At 39.0% G+C, this 18,791-nt stretch overlaps 2 protein-coding genes across 13 annotated transcripts in view; one reads left to right on the top strand and one right to left on the bottom strand.

Moving 5' to 3' along the window:
* The window catches only part of ifngr2 (interferon gamma receptor 2), a 139,032-nt gene that overhangs the window by 2,485 nt on the left and 117,756 nt on the right, over positions 1-18,791 (top strand). For 11 of the 12 annotated variants that reach the window (XM_051402993.1, XM_051402994.1, XM_051402995.1 and 8 more), the window contains exons 4-7: positions 485-630; positions 1,790-1,931; positions 2,642-2,784; positions 3,285-3,403. In XM_051402993.1, coding sequence (XP_051258953.1) covers positions 485-630; positions 1,790-1,931; positions 2,642-2,784; positions 3,285-3,383 — 530 coding nt within the window. In that variant the 3' untranslated portion in view covers positions 3,384-3,403. Of the gene's footprint in view, positions 1-484; positions 631-1,789; positions 1,932-2,641; positions 2,785-3,284; positions 5,414-18,791 lie in introns of those variants that run through there. The other variant, XM_051402992.1, reaches the window with a different exon arrangement.
* On the bottom strand, positions 6,764-17,978 carry LOC127365162 (transmembrane protein 50B). The gene is made up of 7 exons (XM_051403015.1): positions 17,838-17,978; positions 16,148-16,406; positions 12,445-12,557; positions 11,542-11,609; positions 10,005-10,097; positions 8,572-8,629; positions 6,764-7,800 (listed from the first exon to the last, which is right to left on the bottom strand). The coding sequence occupies exons 2-7, from the start codon at positions 16,244-16,246 to the stop codon at positions 7,755-7,757; spliced, it is 477 nt and encodes a 158-aa protein (XP_051258975.1). The 5' UTR covers positions 16,247-16,406; positions 17,838-17,978; the 3' UTR covers positions 6,764-7,754.

The following is an 18,791-nucleotide window of genomic DNA, read 5'->3' as shown; positions in this document are numbered from 1 at the left end:
CTCCCTCGTTAAAGGAGGAGCCATAAAAGAAAAGTTAAAGTCAGCGCTAGGCCTACCGGTACATTATAAGACTGAGCTGTCCTCAGTTGTCAAGAAAAACTCCTGGAAAATGATGAAAAGTGTGTTCTTTTGGTGTTTTCTTTACATACACTATTTATACACTAAATTTAGCACCAAGCAGAAACACATACTTCGCTTAAAGCAGTGAAACCCAGCGGCGTCTGAGCGGTCAGGAAGTGACTGATTTCAGACTCGCATTTTCTCTCCACTTATGGCCGAGAGTCGATGTATGTACAGTGTGTATACACGCTGTGTCCTCAAGTGCGATTCTAGGTGTTAACCAGCCTAACCACATGTGAACCACGTGGTGCGACGTGTTCAAGAAAAAACCCACAGCGAGGGTTCAAGAGTGCCGCCGCTGCAGCCTGAGAGGTGTCAGAGGGCCTCGCTGTCCTGATTCTGTGTGTTTGCTGTGCTCTTCCAGTGGACTCGTGCAGTCCTGATGTGAAAATGACGGCGCAGCCCGGCTCCCTGACCGTGCACCTGGGCAGGAACCACGACCTGGCTAAAGAATACGCGGACCACGCCAAACACAGGGTTTTCTACGGCAAGGAAGGGGAGCCACTGACGGTGAGAAACCGGCGTTAAAGTGTTCAAACCGGTTTGATATTCAGCCCGGACTGGACCGGTAATACAGGATTTCCTGTTGCACGTGACTCAAGTGGAACATAATGAAACTTAAAGCTCTGCTGAAATGAAAAATGTATTTTTAACTGTTTAAATGTTGAGTTTATTTCTGTCTGTTCTTGTCTTTCCAGTTTTTATTGAGTTGTACCAAGTTGTGTTGTGAGTTGCGTCAGATGTAAAGTAGCAGAGCTGCTATTTAAAAGCTAACACAGAAGCAAAATAAGAATAAACACACGTACTAGTGTCAAAATACAAAACAGAAAACCAAACTGAGTAACGAGAACCGTGTTGCCTTCATGAAACTCAAATTCAATCCCTCTTTTCCAAACCTTTCTGTAATCTAACAGAATAAAGGTTTCTTTCCATAATAAGTGTATCATAAACAGTGTAAATACAATAGTCAACTTCTTGTTTTAACCACTTTATACTGATGGCTCTCACAAATGTTAAAGTTGATGTTAAAGGAAACTTTACGTGCAGCAGAAAGTGAAAGGGTCAGTGTGAGACGTTGTCGTCGTTCACGTATGCATCTTCTAGAAAGGAGGAAGTGAGTTTGGTAATGTGTGACTTAACATTCAGCGCAGGAAACCACACTTGGTGAAATCTGCGGGAGCATTGCGATGATTGGACAAAATTGCGTTAATTGTTGCGCTCGCAGCTTCCTGGAGGAACTGCTGTTTTTCAGCCTGCGTTTGTATTGTTTTTTGCGTCTTCATCGTGATGGATTATGTGTAAATTTAATACTACTATTGATGTATGAAATGTGGAAGCCCAATATCATCAAGTTCAGATCAAAAAAAGGCCCCTAAATGCTTCCAGTACTTTGTTTTAAGTGGCTAATAGCCAATATTCCAGGGTTGGAAATATCAGCCAGTGTTGAGGTAAAAATACAACTCAAATGACATAAAAGTTAAGTAAGTAAAATTATTCACATTTTTGTTATAAATGATGTTTGCTGTGTTAAAACTGAATGTTTCGAGCAACATGAAGCAGAACAAAGCCACTGGGCCAGTCCCGGGAACACACTGTTGTATTGTTTTGTTGGTGTGTTGACTCGTGACTACATCTGTGGTTTTAACCCAAACGCCGCTCACTCTTGCAGGCCTATAAAGACAGCCTCTCTTCGGTGACCATCTACGGGCTGCAGGAGGGACAGCGTTACTGTGTGAAGCTGCAGTACAAGGTCATAGACAGCCTCGTCGGACTGCCCAGCTGTCCCAAGTGTGAGCTCATCCCGGAGTCAAGTAAGATCATTTTTGTAGTCGTTGGAAGCACAAATCAGTTTAATGGTTAACAGAGTCGATATTTGTATGGTACTGCATCTGCATCCATTCAATGATCTATTAAATCTGGAATATCTGACCATAAGTCAGAAAACATTGAGAAGGTTTCTCATTATTTTGAGATATTAAGTCATTATTTGGAGTTTCTCGTTATTCTCATCAGTACACAAAACCAATTGAGTCTTACACAACAGTAGCTTTAATTATTTATAGTTGAACATGGGAAGCTTTCATTATAGAGGAGACTTAAGAGTGAGATATTAGGTGTGGTACAAAATAATATAAATCACATTAGATTTACTCTTTTATTCTGTTGAGTTAATTAAAGTTAATGTACTCATTCTACCACATTACAATGTTAATACAAACTCAATACTTCCTGTATCTGTTTCAAATTAAAAGTCCTCTAGGGCTTCAGTGGACAGAAACTTAATTTCTTAACAAGGCTTTTATTTTGAAAATTTGCAGGAAAGTCATGTTTATTGGTGAGGCGAGATTCGTTCGGGGTATTTTTAGTGCGGTATTCCTTTAATGTTCTTCAGCCTGAATACCAGCAGTACAAATGCTTCTGGAAGTGTGTAATCTGATGTGTTTTAATGACTCGGTTGCAAACTTTTGTAGTTTTAAAGCTCATAAATCCACAACATGACTATTTATTTGTGTTTTTACAGAAAAGTCAAACCAGGCACATATCATTGTACCGGTGGTGATTGTCCTCGTCCTGGTCATTCTGACGCCGGCGGTAGCGTACGTCCTCATCTACCACTGCAAGGATTTCAAAAAGCTGCTGCGGCCGGCTGAGAACATACCCCTTGTGAGCACAGACACACTCTCCATCCACACTGTATTATCCAACAGTATCCTGCACAAAAAGTGATGAATCTGTCCACGCTTTCATGAAACGGGAAGTCGGTGGAGACACTTTTGTTGTTTTCCAATGCGTCAGTTCATCACGGCATTGTTTTTGTGGACTTTCCTACCACTAATGCTCAGCTCTTTGAGAGTTTATATCTAAACCATATTCTAGAAGTGGAGAAACTGACATCCCACATAATGCAACCACAAAGGGTCTCTTGTGATTGAGGCGTTTTTTATGGAGCGTTTTTATTCTATTTGTGCTTTTTAAACTCATTATAAATGAGAATATTAAGCTCCATATAAACACAGCTAGTGAAAGCATTCATACAGTTTTAGTTTCACTGTCTTAGATTATCAAACTGATTCCAAACAGCCGACACAACGTGACACATTTCCTGCTGGGGACAGGAAGTTCTTCAGGTTTTATTTTAATAAAGTTTTTCTTGTCTCCTCTAGTTCCTCACGGACTCGTGGTTTTATACGCATCACCTCGTCCCCATCAGTAGCCCCAGCGAAGAGAACTGGGACGTCATTTCCCGCATTACCACGGAGTAGTTCCTCCTCCTCTTCCTCTTGCACTACGCCTCCTCTGTGTGGGGATCAGACTCCTTGAGGATCGACTGCAACCTGCATGCTCTGCTTCTCCCCCCCCAAGCCCAGACTCTCTGCCACTGCCATGGACTTAAACTCAAGGAGGAAAAGTGATTTTTAAAGTGCAACTGCTGGGAGGAGAAAGTCTAATCGGATCTACATTTATCTTTAACTCCAGGAGGGGGAAAAAAATCAAACGGAATAATGACAAGGCCGAAGCGTCGGCCAGACCACTCGAGTTAATAAGCTCCGCTCTGCGTTCTTAACCCCCCAACAGTCATCGCAAATGTATAATCTATCCACTGAGGTCCTCAAAGGTTTTCACAGAGATGTATTTGCCAAATTGAGCTCGAAATTTGTAATAAGTGCACTTGTCGCCCTACGGAGAATCAGGAACTCATACTTGACACTAGTTTTATGGAAGAAAGCTTCTTCCATTTGAGCCAAGACTTACTGCTGACTCCTAATAAAACAAATTACACTATGTCGCCCTTTTTATAGCTTTGTATAGAGCGCGCCACTTCCCATTTCTATGCACTTTCTAATAACGTCCCCATTTGTGCTCTTATAGGCATTAATGTACACCTGCAGCATTAATTAGATCATGAAAAACAACCCACAATCACGCAACCACGAACCAGTAGAAGACCGAAGGAGGTTTGATAACCTCCAAATCCTCGAGATTGTTGTAATCTGGGAGCCAGAACCGGATCTCGAGGGCTAGTTTGGTGTCATATATTAATTTTTAAAATAACGTGTTAAAAAATGAATGTAATGACCTGATTTAGTCACATTTTACACTTAATGATGGGCTTAGGTTAATTAAAAAAAGAAAATTATACTTTGTTTTTACATGTTTCTATCCAGTGTTTTAGTAATGTGCCATAATTGTATTTTTGAGTTGTATTAATTTGGGGCCTTTTCAATGCAAATATAGATATATCTATCAGCCGTGATTATTTCTCTAGATCTGCCCCCGTCTGAGAGGAAATGTTGTCAACTGCCGTTTTCCGTCGTAGCACGTTTTACGATACTAATTTAATGATGATAATCTCTATATGTGAACAGCGGCCTGTTAGACGCTAACAGAAATATCGGTAGTGATCCTGAATGTGTCAGAACAACCAGCAAGGAATCAACACTGTAACATCACACAGTCTGGTTGTTAACTTCCAACTCCACTGAAACTAATCCTGGTGGACTGATCGATACGATGGATGATGGATAACGTTTACAGTTACTGATTAATCGAGTCTTCATCCCCAGAGTCAGAGTCCTGGTCAGAGCCGCTGGACATCAGCCGGCCTCCGTCAAAGGCTCCCAGTCCAGGTACAGACAGCTAACGGGACTGCTAACTAGTTAGCAGCTAGTACGGTTAGCGTTTGCTACAATGCACGAGTGACACAAACCTGAACGGAGTTTGACGTTGTTTTTGTGACTTGTTTCGACTATTAGGGGGCAGCTCTTAGTTATGTCTTCATAGTAGCTTTTAAAGCACACTGAACCCTCTTCTGGCTCCAGTTGGACGGACGTTTAGCAGCTCTGTTTTCCGCTAAACGTCCAACCAGTCGGGACTTTCTACTTGCCATTTGTCTGCCTTACTGTGATTCTAACTCAGTGATTCTCAAACTACAGGAGGAACATAAGGAGTGGGACAACGCTTAATGAATGTATGTGGGTAAAATCAAGAGTTTGCTGATGATGGTGTGTTTTAAAGCACTAAAACTCAACTTTTTAATTAGCTTTGGTTCCTCTATCATTGTTAGTGATTGGTATAAAATTGCAACGGGGTGGGACATGAACGTTTTCGGCTTCTGGAGCTTCCAGAAAAAGTTTGGGAACCACTGACCTGCATAAAAACAAGTGTTTCTGTCTTTAACTTTATTTAGTGCTGTGGATCTACAATCATGTGTGTCAGTGAGTTGAATGGAGCAGTCCAGAAATAGTTTTTCCAGGTCTGAAACTAACACACAATAAATATGAATTCACTTTCACTACAGTCATCCACTTGTGTCTTTTTAAAGTAAATCTAAATATCAGTTCACCTAAATCTAGGGCTGTAACTTATTCATTATTTTTATAATCTATTGGTTGTTTGCTCCATAAAATGTCAGAAAATGTCCATCAAATATCTTGTTTGGTCCAAAGATATTCAGTTACTAAAGAAACCAGAAAATATTCACACTTGAGGAGCTCAAATGTGTAAAATGTGACATAAGAATTTTGATTTAAATTAAAATGTGAGGCTAGATCTTTACTGTATTCTTAAAAATCGACCATTTTGCATATAATGAGAACTTAAAAAAGGTCCCAGTGTCGAGGATTTAGTGGTGTCTAACGCTCAAAGGAAGGGGGCGGTTATGATTTTCCGACATGTTCGAAAGGGCGAGCTGTATTCAGTTGGTTGCAATCTGCAACGTCACAGCTAGATGGCACTTAATCCTACACACTGCTCCTTCAAAAACCCACAACAAGGAACTTTTGTGTTGTTTCCACTGCCTCGTTCCATTGATTTCAAGGGGAATCTGAAATCAAAAATGAAAAGGATTTACTTTATAGAAAACTGGCAATCTTCTCTCTGTGGTCTTATGTTGGTCATATAGAGGTTTCAGTATTAAATTGAGTTAACTAAGTAAACTTAAAGTAATAATGGTAACAGTATTCCTACACTGTGGTATTACTTTTATATATTTAGTTTCTTCTATGAAGACTTATTATGACTCACAGAGCACGACAAAGTTATGACGTCTTCTTGTAGCTTTGCTTGAAAAGTTAAACAACAAAAATAAAAATACAGAAAATAACTTTTTTAACGTGTGTAGGAAAATATTACAGCTATCTAGTCAAGACTTAACGCTGCCGGTATTATCGCTGCATCTACTGGATTTTTGGGGCTGTTGCAGCCTAAAATGCTTTATTTCCTTACAGTTTTTCTATTCATTTCTTAACAAGGCTTTTATTGTGAAAAATTTGCAGGAACATCATGTCAAAAACTGGTGTTTTTGTTGTTTTCAAAAGAAAAAAAAGCGATGTTTTTAGTTTAGCCTTTTTTTTGCAAAGAAATTGCATAATGAATTAAAAAACGACGGGAGGGACAGGAAAAAAAGGATTCTGCAAGTTATTGTAATGAGAAACTTTCTCAAAATAATGACTTAGTGATACTGAGTCATTATTTTGATAAAGTTTCTTATAATAACTTACAGAATGTTTTCTTAGGCAGAAATGGACTTCCATAAAAACAGAAGGCAACTTGTTCCAGTGAGAAAAATCAGCTGACTGTGTGTTTACTGTAATAACTTCATGGAGGAAACAAATGTTTTTTTAAAAAAAAGATTGTCCAGCACTTCTCCAAATAAAACTGTTTTCTTTATTTTTCACATGTTCAAAGCTCTTGACAAGTCAGACAGTCGATTTAAAAATTTGTCAGGAAGACGGGGAAGTAACCTCGATTTCCCACTTCCCCCGTCTTATTTTTACTCCATGCAAGTCAAAGCTTTTAGGGTACAAGATCTTCAGAAAAACCTGTTTTCATGGGTCTACATGTGAAAGCAAGGAGTGTAAAGTCCTTACAGTTTAATACTGTTACCGCAGCAGCCTCTTCGGCAGCTTCACAACATTTGTTCTATACTTAAATACTTAAAATGGCTAAAACGCAAAATATGCTGAATACTTACATCTCACTTTACAGGACAGTTTCTGGTAGAAACAAAGAGAAAGTACAAGAGGACAAAACGGACAAAAAAAAAACAACACACTTCCTCCTGAGGCAGAACGACAGCAACTAATCTGTCAACAGGAAACTGATCCTAACACGAATCAGACCTATGAAAAGAAAACGCTCATCTAAAAAGACATTAGAATCCAGTGCATGTGTCCATAAACTAACCTACAATAACGAGCAGCTTCGGTGGCGAGAGCGGCGAGGGCTTCGTTCCCTCACGTCCACTTTTAAAAAACGTATTTATAATCAGTGAATCAGCCCGTCCTAACGCAAAAAGATTTCCCTTTTCGGACAGTTAACTCACACTGTGACCCCCCCACCCTCTGAATGAATAAATACCACATTCCCTCTTTTCTTAAAATACAAACAGTTTTAAAAGTATTTTCTCAAGAACAGCACAGATAAACAAAATAAGAACTATTGTTTGTTTGTTTGTTTGTGTGTGTGTGTGTGGGGGTGGAGCAGCAATAATAGCAATTTAAAAAGCAAATGCAGATTATAAAACATTCTGTGAATTCATGTGTGTTTGTGTGTTTGGGGGGGAGGTTATAAAACATGTTGACTGTGTGTGTGTGTGTGTGTGTGTGTGTGTCATCAGTAATAAGACGGACCCTTTAACCCCATAAATCTTCAGTCCGGCCGAACTTGTAGATCAGAGTGCTGCAGGAAGGAGAAGAATAAGAAAACAACATCAAGAAGAGCTTCGGTTGGTCCTTTGAAAAGTGAAACCTTTGATATTTTTACACCATTATGTGTCATTATACCAAAAAAAATTACTAGTTTCAAAACTATGTTGAAAAGACAAGATGGTTAAAAGATAAAAGTGACAGAAGTACAGACTCAGTGGATAAAAGGACGTTTTGAAGCTGCTGTTTCTGTGCAAAGCTTCAAAATGGGTCGAGGATTCTTCTGTTTTGTATTTTATGTGGTTTTCACCACGTTACGTCTGCGATATTCATAATAGTATGTATATATAATAATCCAATGCATTAAATCTGAAGTAAAGAGCCTGTCTTGAAGCTGTAATGTTTAGAAAAAAGGAAGTAAAAGTAAAAAAGTTGTCTAAAAAAATAAATACTCCATCTCGCATCTTAAGTTACTTATTATTAGCAAAATGCTAGCTAACTAGGTGGCTAATTTATTTTAATCATTAGCGAGTTGTTAAATGATTAGTGTTATAATTAGTGATAATTAGCTAGCCAATAAATAATGGAGCTAACTGGCTAGCACTGGCTAACTTAATATCCATCTCTTTTGTCTTTCACAGAGGAGCTGATGTTCACTGCTTTAAAACCTGATCAATAAAATGTAAAAGCTAATATAAAGGGATGTTTTTAAGCTCTAATTTACAGAGGGTGGATTTTTGGGGTAAATTAAAATGTAAATGATTTAATATTTGACTGCTGCTTACAGTATTCATGTTATACTCACCTAAAAAAGATGAAGGCATTCTGAAAGAAGACAGCCAGCCCGGGCGCCACTTCTTTCTCTAAAATAAAAGTGAAACCAGGAGCGAGATTGTAGTCAGTAACAACGGTAATTAAAGGAGGGGGATTTCTGAAACTGTAAACTGTTCTGTATGCTCGACTGAGTCGTAATCAACAGCCTGTGACTCTGTTCGGCTCCTCCAGGGAAGGGAAGTCACTTGATAACCCGAATAGTACACATGGTGAAAATGGTGTCTGGTGTGAGGCAATGAGAATGAGCCCCGCCCTAAAGCATACCCTGCTTTATGGTCTGCTTTACTCTGAATGGGACCATCAGTTACTAAATGAACATCATGCTGTATGGAAGAAGACTGAAACTACAGACTGAGACTCGTTCTTTTAACTCTGTATTTCATATTTCTTGCTTTCATAAAACTATTGTTGATTCACCGTCTTAACTAGCTGCCGCCATTAGTATGCTCATAAAGGACACAGTGAGAGCGTTAACAGTTATCATTTAAATACAGCGTATTATTCAAACGTGGCCTTTGTCAGCAGGAGAATGAGATGGAGGTCATTGGAGATAATTACTCATTAACTCTCCAAACTACAGTCACAGAATATCATTTAATACGTTTTGTGTTTGTCTCTTTTAAAAATGAGCCGGTAGCTCCTTAAAAGCTGCCACATGTTTGTGCTTTAATCTGTCTTTATTGCTGAAAACATCATTATAATTATATTGTCATTTGAATTTAAAGAAACCTTTACGTTCATACTACTTTAAAGCAAAGCACCAATATTACTCAGTTCAAGAAGAGACACACGTGTAGGGTTTTTTATATTAATGTGTGCGTATATAAATAGTTATAGGAATAAATAAGCGGATACTTCCTCCTTTTCCAACATGGTAAGATATATTTTGTCTTGTTTTTGATTGGGTTTAATGTTTAAGAGCTGAGACAAACTCAGATCGACTGGATTCAGGAGATTTTGATTTATAGAAACCAGTTTTTTTCCTTTACTGATGAACACGGCGACGGCTCAGATCACCTCTCGCTCTCTCTGTAAACCAGCGACCCGATGGTGCTGCAGAGCCTCACGTTTGACATATTGAACTAGAATCTGTCCGTAAAGCGCGTTAACGCTGCTGTGTGAGAGAACCAGATAGCGACAGTGACGATTGAAGCCCCCTCGCCTCCTCCAGTCTGAGCGAGGAAAATGGATTTCTCAGTGATTTTTATGAAAAAGGTTCAAGTTGTTTCTTTGGTTGTCTGTCAGCGTAATAAGTAGAAAAGGTCACCGGTGTGAGCTGCACAGGTCTAATAATAATAGTTACTTTGCCAACAACTAACATCACACTGAATTAGGGCCGGCAGGAAGTGGCGATAATGAGACGGTGAGAAAATGTGGCGTTCAAGCGGAGAGGGAGACACTCACTCGGCACCACGTAGCCACCGAACAGGATCCAGATGGAGGCGATGAGCGAGCCAAACATCATCATGAAGCCGATGAACAGCCACAGACGAGCTCCTGCGAGGACAAAGACACGCTGATCACTTTCATTAGCCCATCAGCTGCTCTTTCTGACAGCCGAACACGCCCACAGCGCCACGAGTCATCGCATACAGCGCTGGCAACGAGGCCCGGTACAAACAGTGGGTCGGAAAACAGAACCACCGCAGTGCTTTGTGGGTATTAAAGCAATATAAACTGACTCAAAATGATCCATTAATGATGTTTTTAAACAGTCTTTGTACAGATGCTGCCCTGAGGACGTGACACGATTAATCCTTACACACATTTTTTTGAATTTCAGTACCTGGGAGAGCACAGAGAGAAAGTGGTAACACTTCTTCTGGTCAAACAGAAATATCAGAAATATAAGCCATGCTTGATTAATTAAGTGCCCTGCAGCCAGCGCTGAAGATGAAGTCAGACATGGACATCAAGAGGTTTTTTATTAGGTTAATATGCTGTGAAAAAGGTTTTTACAAATTAAATTCTATATTTTTTAATCACAGAGACAGCATAAAGTATGTTAACATGCAAAAGTGCTTTTTAAAATGTAGCTTTGGTGGATTTGGAACCAGTTATAAAATAAAATATTGTATAAAAGGCCAGTGTTTCTTAATTATTTCTAGAACTGGCTGAAAATGCAGCTTGAATGTTAAATTATTAAACATTTTAAAGTTATTTGTTTAAGAAAAGCAGCTTCATATCGGTGCAAAATCCGTCTCTTTCATTCCAGCTCTAAATCTTTCCCCTCTAAAAATCGGTATCGGCCCTTTTGGAAAACCCTTCACTGCACTCATTACCTGCCACAAAAACCTCACAGAAGAAGAAGCAATACAGCTGAAAAAACTCTGACAAAGAAGTGAAAAAGAAATTCGAAACAGGGACTAAAAATACCGTCAGTATCAGGAAGAATATAGTTTATTGGCATTAAACAAGCTGCTCACAACACGTGGTGCTTTTACAGTTACACAGCGCTCTAATGTACTTCTTAATATTGGCTTTTTTTCATGTATTGTTTTAGCATTAATACTTAATCACACAACAGCTAACAGCGATGGGGCAGCAGTATAGTCTGGTGTCACTCAATCGGGCTGTTCTGTTGAACCTCCTCAGCATTTTAATTAGCTCTGATGATAATTAAAGCAACAGGAGGCCACTGCAAATGTAAGCGGCAGACGTGGATGTGAGTCTGGTTGGAGAGGATGAACTTTAAAGCGACTTTCGGCAGTGCGACGGTTTGCTATTACAACAACAACAGCAGAGTTACAGAGGATCTTTTTTATATTGCAGCTGTTTTGAGGTCATTTTAAAAGCTGCAGCAGATGTTTGTTGAGAAGGGATTTACATGCAAGCAGCATTGTGCTAAAAGAAAGAAATTAAAAAGCTATCAGCTGCAGTGCAATTAACTCTTAATAAACAACGGACTGTAAAGACAAAACACACACTTAGAGAAACACACCTGTCCTGCCAAGGCAGCCCTCGCCGTATGTGTCTCCTCTCACCTGGCCGTTAGAAACCGCATTGATCCTGAAAATAAAGACAGTCAACAGTTAGGTTAAAGAGTAAAGATTCACTAACAGGAAAACAAATTACTACATTAGTTTATACTTTCTCTTTATAGATTTGACATTTTATTGAACCATACATTGATTAAAAAGCCACTGACCAAAGTGGAAATGTCTAAAATACATTTAACTGCAATGGTATTTAGTCTTCATTTGTCTCCATAACGCTGGATTTGGTGTGAATACGGCCAAAGTCTCTCTTTATTGTTCTTTTACTTTGCTACAGTTTAGGTGTAAAATCATAAAATTGTTGGGAAATAATATCACTCAGTCAGCCGGCTGTCCCTGACACGACTTAGACGTTTTTCCGTGTTTAATGTTTTAGATAGACTGATAGATATACTTTATTGATCCCAAGCTGGGAAATTGCAGTGTTCATTTTGATGTTTAGCCGGCTGAACTTTGCTTTAGCGTGTTGTTAAAGTGGCTGCTGCTAATGTTGTAATATTGTTGAGAGAAACTGTGTGAAACCTCATTTAAAGCCAGATAATTAACGATGTTTTCCCCCAAAGGTTGGGTGCCGTTATCAGTTCCCAACATTTTCCCTTAAGGGATCCCTTTATTAAACTGACTCAGTGACTCATTTTATGGATATTTAATATATTAAAAACAGTACAATGAACCCAAACAGTGAACTCAGTAACTGCAGTTTGTGTAAAAACGAGTTAATTTTGAGCAGATTATTTACTTTTCATACAATTCTCCGTCTGTATTATGTATGTATTTTCTGGACTTTGGGAAGGATCACTTGTTTTGTTTTATTTCTGCAGATCTACGTGGGGGTCACCAGCACTTACATGAAGAACGCTATGGTGGAGAAGACGCCGCATGTGTGGAAGGCGTGGTTCATCTGCTCCTGGGAAGGATACGTCACCGCTGCGTCAATCATGATCCACCAGCCTGTGAAGAACTGTGGGATAAAAAAAGAGATTTTAGGGTTCTCCGTTAGCTGACTCGCTCTGATTTATGGCGTGTTGGTGGAAGCTGTACAGGCAGGCGGATGGTGACAGATGGCTCCTTATGTGAGGCGTAGGGGAAGACACAGAGACAATGCTGGCTCTATGGCGGTCAGGAAAAACATTAAATTAAGGAAGCAGATCCAAATCTTCTCATAAAACTGGAACAGATGATTGAGTCAAGCTTCAGAAGAATACTTATCCTTCAGAGAGTATGACGCGAGAAATAATGTACTGACTCAACTTATCACAAACTTCCTTTTTTTATGTGCATACAGTTACTGTGAGACAGCATCATCAACCACTGACTCACTGACGGGTTTCCTCTAAATGAAAATGTTGGAATATCCCTTTTTAACTTGCTGTTTACTGCCGAGATGCTGCGACATTAACGTGAATCAGCCATATTCACTCACCTCATTTTAACCAGAGAAATCCCTTTCACCCACCCACACACACACACATACACACATACACACACACAGTGAACCTAAACTTATCCAGACGTTACTTAGAGCGGTGGTTGTCAGGCTCGGGGTCGCCAGATGATTTCAGGTTGACTGCGAAGGTTATTTCAAAAAATCTAATGTCTGTCTGCGGGCTACGACGGAGCGTTAGGGCCAGACTTGTTCGGGAAATTACGAAAATTAAAGTCATAATATTACGAGAATAAAGTCATAAGATTACATCTACAAGAATAAAGTCGTAATATTGCGAGAATGAAGTCATAATATGGCAAGAAAAAAGACTTAATATAGCGATAATAAGCTTTTTTCTCATTAAAACGACTTTATTCTCGTATTATTACGACTTTATTCTGGTAATTTCCAAAATTTTACTTATTTATTTATTTTTCCTCTTAGTATGGCCCTAATACTCCGTCGCAGCGGGCAAAGCAACGTTCTTCCTATGTGAGTTTTGGTAGCTTTCATGGCCAAATCAGCAGGACCGGACATTAAGAACAGACTTTATAATGTCTGATTGAGCCTTCTGATGTGATCACAGCAGGTCATTAGAGAAGGAACTGGATCCAGGATGACTCAAGCTACTGCAACTCAACACTCGTAATTACCGACAAAGGCTGTATAACATATCATTCACACTAAGTATGACTTCAGTCTGTAGTGTGTCTCAATGCCCAGATGGATACTAGATTATCAAGAATATAAATATAGAGTATACAGTGTGAGCTTACTGCCCAACTGACCACAGTTTTAGACCGTTTTTTTAAACTATTTTTGTGCGTTATTTCACCACAAAATGCCTTTCAGAGAATATCTGAATCGAGGAATCAACTGTGTAGATTGCAAATAATTGCAAGTTAATCTGTTTTTTAATCTGCTTTAGATAAACTTTATAAGATAACTTACAGCCAGAGACAAACGCATAGATAGCAACATCCTTCCTCAGCTCAGCAGCCTCCTCATCTGCTTCTCAGTGAAATAAACCATCCTAATACTGCATCTGTGATATTAATATACATTCTTTATTCTTAACAGTAGCCTTTAATGTATAGTACACACTAATGATTGAGTATAAAGTCCTCAGAGCCTAACAGTCACTATTTTTTATAACACAACAAGATTGAAGACAAATTATGACTGAAAAAGAGAATCAACTATGCAAAACATTACAGATTTTCTTTGTAAAAGTGAAACTGAAAATACAACCCTGTGGGGAAATGGCCTCATATCTCAAGTCTTCAACTTCTGCTGCCATGTGTTTGTGCCTTGTTACAGTAGGCAATAAGAGGAGAAAGCGCCCTCTGCTGTTTCAAAAGAGTATCGCAATCTCACTACGTTACATTCCTGTAACGGTCCCCGGTCCTCTCCACACGTCGGCTGTGGTTCAGTTTGGTTATTTGCTAACAGAAAAGAAGACAAAGGCGAAGACATTTAACTGTTTTAATGTTGTTCGGGTGTACAGTTATTATTCAAATGTGTGTGTATGGCATGCGAGCTAATAAAAGAGTTTCAGATTATTATCGACTCAAACAAACCTCGGAGGAAATTAAACAAACTCATTTCTTGCTGTCAGGGTGTTAATTTCTGTCTGGATCACAACACTAAAGCTCCAAAGTGAACCAACTTCACCAAGAGGATCAATCCAGTGTTTCTGCAGATTTCGACAGGTCAAATTTCTTTTACAGACCATTCTGAATGTAATTTAAAACCTGTTTCACATCCACACTGCCAAATACATACAAAGGATATGACAGAAAATCAATGCTGGTTTCGATTTGAAGTTGTTACAGCGCGATCAATACAATTCTTTCCTCAAAAACACATTTAAAAGAGAAACTGAAAAACCATTAATCCAATAAATGTATAACTTTTTTTTAAAGGCCTAAAATTCTGATTATTGGATTTTAGACGTTTTAATAATCAAACAGCAATCAGTGGTGGAGAAACTGCGCTCAACTTTATTTCTAATTTGTAAAACTTTTGCCAGAACAATCGTGACATTACATTTTCCTATCGTCTCATGCCTGAGCGCCACTGTGTCAACGGACTGATTACATTACATGATTACACAGCTGAAGCCTCTGCAGTAACTACAACAGCTGAGAGGATCATCAGGATGTCCCCAGCATCATTAAAAAGGACTCCTTCTACCCCTCTTACACCACTTTTATTCACAGAAACTCTTCTGTAATTTAATGCACGTATACCATGGGTCTCAAACTCGCGGATATTTTATGGCCCCCTACTTGAGATCAAAGGTAAGTGTTAGTGCGGCCTACGCTTTTTTCTCACGCGCACCTCTTTGCAAAGTCGTTGCCCTGGGCGTTTTATATATTTTTTATCACTTATGGGCTACCATAGCTCAGGCTCGCGACAGCTTCCGGTGGTGTTTGTTGACAAGTTAACAGTCACTTGGTTGAAACGTGATTCCGGAGCGACACCAAGGAAAATATATCCTGTCACCCAGTGCAAGGTACAGAGGACTTAGGAAGTGGGCGGACTCAACAAGAGTAATCAGTGACCTAATAAAGACAGCAGAGGGCAAGAACAAAAGCCAAGTGGTGGTTAGAACCTGAATATCATAAAGAAGAAGTTATAGATTATAATTACAGGAGTAATAAAGAGAAGGAAAAAGGACGGATATGTGCAAGAAGAAAACAAATTTACAATACAACAATTTAATCAAAAAGAGCAAGAAATTAAAAGATATAAAACATGAGACAATGCGCTTGATGTTAAGAATTAAGACAGGTGGAGTAACATGGACATCACTTTCTTTATGAATGTGAAAGGTATAAACACCTGAGAGAGAACACGATTCATACGTTTAATAATGATAAGAAAAATACTTGAAACCCTTTTTTGTGGAATACTTGATGCGGCCGAGCCTCGACCAGACGCCAGCGGCCCCCAGGTAGGTTGAGTTTGAGACTGATGTATACACTTTAACGTCTAGATGCTTTTATAGTTAGTTGAGTTAGATTGAATTCTCACTATATTTTTATAGTAATAATGACAAACACTTCAGCTGATATCATTCATCTTCTGTCTAAATCAATCATTCAGTCGTCCTCACTCACCAGGACTCCAGCGACGATAGAGGCCACCGCGTTCCTCCTCTCCCCCCAGTCGATGCATTCCCACTCTGGCCAGCGGAAGTTATCCAGAAACCCCGCCATCTGAAAGTCCTCTTCGAGTCCACCTCCTCCTTCTTTTTCCTCTGATTCGTCTCTGCACAGCGGAACCGGTCCTCCTTCCTGAGTCCGTACGTGTCAACACCCGATTCCTCTGTTCTTGTCCTCTGACGTCTGGGCGGGGATCAGTGGCCGTCAACGCGTCCTGCAGTGGATGCATTCACGTCTTATTAACATCGTCTACTGCGTACAGATGTGTAACAGTTGTTTCTCAGACGTGGAAACAGATCTCAGTCTGCCAGGTGTGAGGGAGGTTTCTGAGGCACTAACCCTACACGCAACCAAGCTCCTACATTTTGGTGGCCAAAGTACATTTTTGGTGGCCACAAATAGAAACGTTTGTACAAAACAAGTTGAGGAAACTCCTAAATTTAAGTTATTTAAAAGAAGGGGAGGAATCAGGATGTTTGTGGTATTGTGAAGTTGCTGTTTCTATTCAATTAAAGGCAATAAAAGCCCCCCAAAATATAAAAAGGGGCAACCTACACGTAATACTTGATGACTTGGTTAATGTTAAACGCTGCTTATACGGACTATTGTGCCAGTTATTCATAGATTTGCTGGTTTGTTTATCACAACGCATATTTGGTTCAGGCAGCATGACCTTTATCCAACTCTTAATTTCTCAGTTCAGCATTAAATCCATCAAACAAACAACTCTTGATCAGTTCATTTACAGACTTCATTCGTGAACCAGACTCCCCGTGCACCGCCAACCACAGTCAGGTGCAGGTAGGTCGCAGTGCCTTGTAGTAAAACATCCAAATTAACCACCGCACACCGGCTGCAGCTTCCTCAGGTTCAACTGCTTACATACTTAATTATTACTTTATTTATGGTCTTCCTGTCTGCAACAAGTCACACTGCACATTCCTGCACAGTGCAGCTCTTCATTCATTTATTAAACGGTCACATTGTACATGGTCTCTCTTTTTATTGTCTCTATTATTATCTTTAATTAGATTTTCCATCTTTTATGCACCAGTTTACCAAGACAATAAACCTGATTCTGACTGGTGATCACATTAAGTGAAGCCGTAGTGAGCACAACTACACGTGAAACACTTATAAAAGATCCAAATTAAGTGACTATATATATTTAAATATATTATTTATATACTGTCACAATGTGCCGAATTAAAGATTAAACGCTACTCAGCTCATATCAGATTAAAGTTTTAACCAGGCACTGACCCTAACTGATTAAAATGTTAGAATATTTTTAACTGCTGTTTTATTAAAGGGAGTCTGGCACCAACACGCCAGAATCAGCTAACAGCCAGATTACGCTAGCTCTAACGGGAGCCCAGCAGCACTATAGTTTACTTCACTCGTCTGTTCGGGGTTATATAGTAGAGAATAATAGATCCCCGCTCTATTAATGCTTTAATAACCCTCACACATAAACCTATAACTGTGTTAAAAGCTGTATTAACACTGGGGAGCTAACGGCGGCTAACACAGCGCTCCCCGTCCAGCTGCTTGTTTACAACGATAACGAGGCGAGCAGACATCAGCCCCTAACGACACAGCACCGGAGGCGAGTTTATAATAATGTAACAACAATAATATGAACCTTGTCCGCAGCCAGATGTTGCTTTCACTTTCTATTCACAGGCTGCAGCTGGCGCCTCGTCCTTCCTCTTCTTCTACCGTTTATTTTCCGCCGTCGTCGTTGTCGTCGTCGTCTTCTTCGTCGTGACGTTTTAAAATAGCTGGCAAACGACGCAATGACGCAATACCGCCACGACCTCCGAGACGGTTTCTACTAATTACAGTCTGATTGATCCAGTTTACGTTTTTATTATGTATTTATTTATTTATTTATTTAATTAATTAATTAATTCAATTAATTTAGTTTTAATTATAATTATTATTATTTTATTTATTAATGTGATGGTTATATGTATTGATATTCAACTTACTTTTAATATTTCTTTGATTTATCTTGTTTTTAACTCTAACTATTATTTATATTAATACTTTTATATTATTTTTGTAGTTATCAGCTTTCTTATATTATAATTTCGAGTGTAATTGCTGTTGTACAGTTCCTATTTTCATTCTAATTTTTTATTCTATATACTTAATTTTCCCCTTCTGGTGATCAATGAAGGTTTATCTTATCTCATCACACATTTATCTGGTAGTTAATTTCCACATTTCTTCACATTTTGAAGTGCACCATTATTATTCTGCCCTGCCTTAAAATAACTTCATTATAAAAGACAAACTTTCTTTATTGCATCCTGCTCTCAGTAGATTCCTTATTTAACTGACTGCTCTCAGTAAGCTTTTATTAATTACACTGACAACGAAACTGGGTAAAATGGCTAAATGCAGGTTTTTTTGTTTTGTTTATTAAATATATATTTTCTACTATGCCCTTTCTAGCTTGCTAGCACTAGCACATTAATAGCTTGTCCTGTCTAGATAGAATAGAAAATACTTTATTTATCCCCGAAGGGAAATTATAGTTAAGAGTCAATTATTATTAAAAAGTCTTACTTACCTGTCTCAAAGAGAAGCA

Source organism: Dicentrarchus labrax, unplaced genomic scaffold (genome assembly GCF_905237075.1).
Source record: "Dicentrarchus labrax unplaced genomic scaffold, dlabrax2021, whole genome shotgun sequence".
Lineage (NCBI taxonomy): Eukaryota > Metazoa > Chordata > Actinopteri > Moronidae > Dicentrarchus > Dicentrarchus labrax.
Note: the sequence above shows the minus strand (reverse complement) of the source record. Positions and strands in the feature narration are given on the sequence as shown.

Excerpts from the sequence above, each read along its gene's own strand:
- LOC127365162 (XM_051403015.1), bottom strand. The coding sequence starts at position 16,246 with ATGGCGGGGTTTCTGGATAACTTCCGCTGGCCAGAGTGGGAATGCATC. Across the intron at positions 10,098-11,541 it reads GGGCTGCCTTGGCAGGACAG|GAGCTCGTCTGTGGCTGTTC; the intron begins GTGTGTTTCTCT and ends TTGTCCTCGCAG. Across the intron at positions 8,630-10,004 it reads CGGTGGCTACGTGGTGCCGA|AGAAAGAAGTGGCGCCCGGG; the intron begins GTGAGTGTCTCC and ends CTTTTATTTTAG.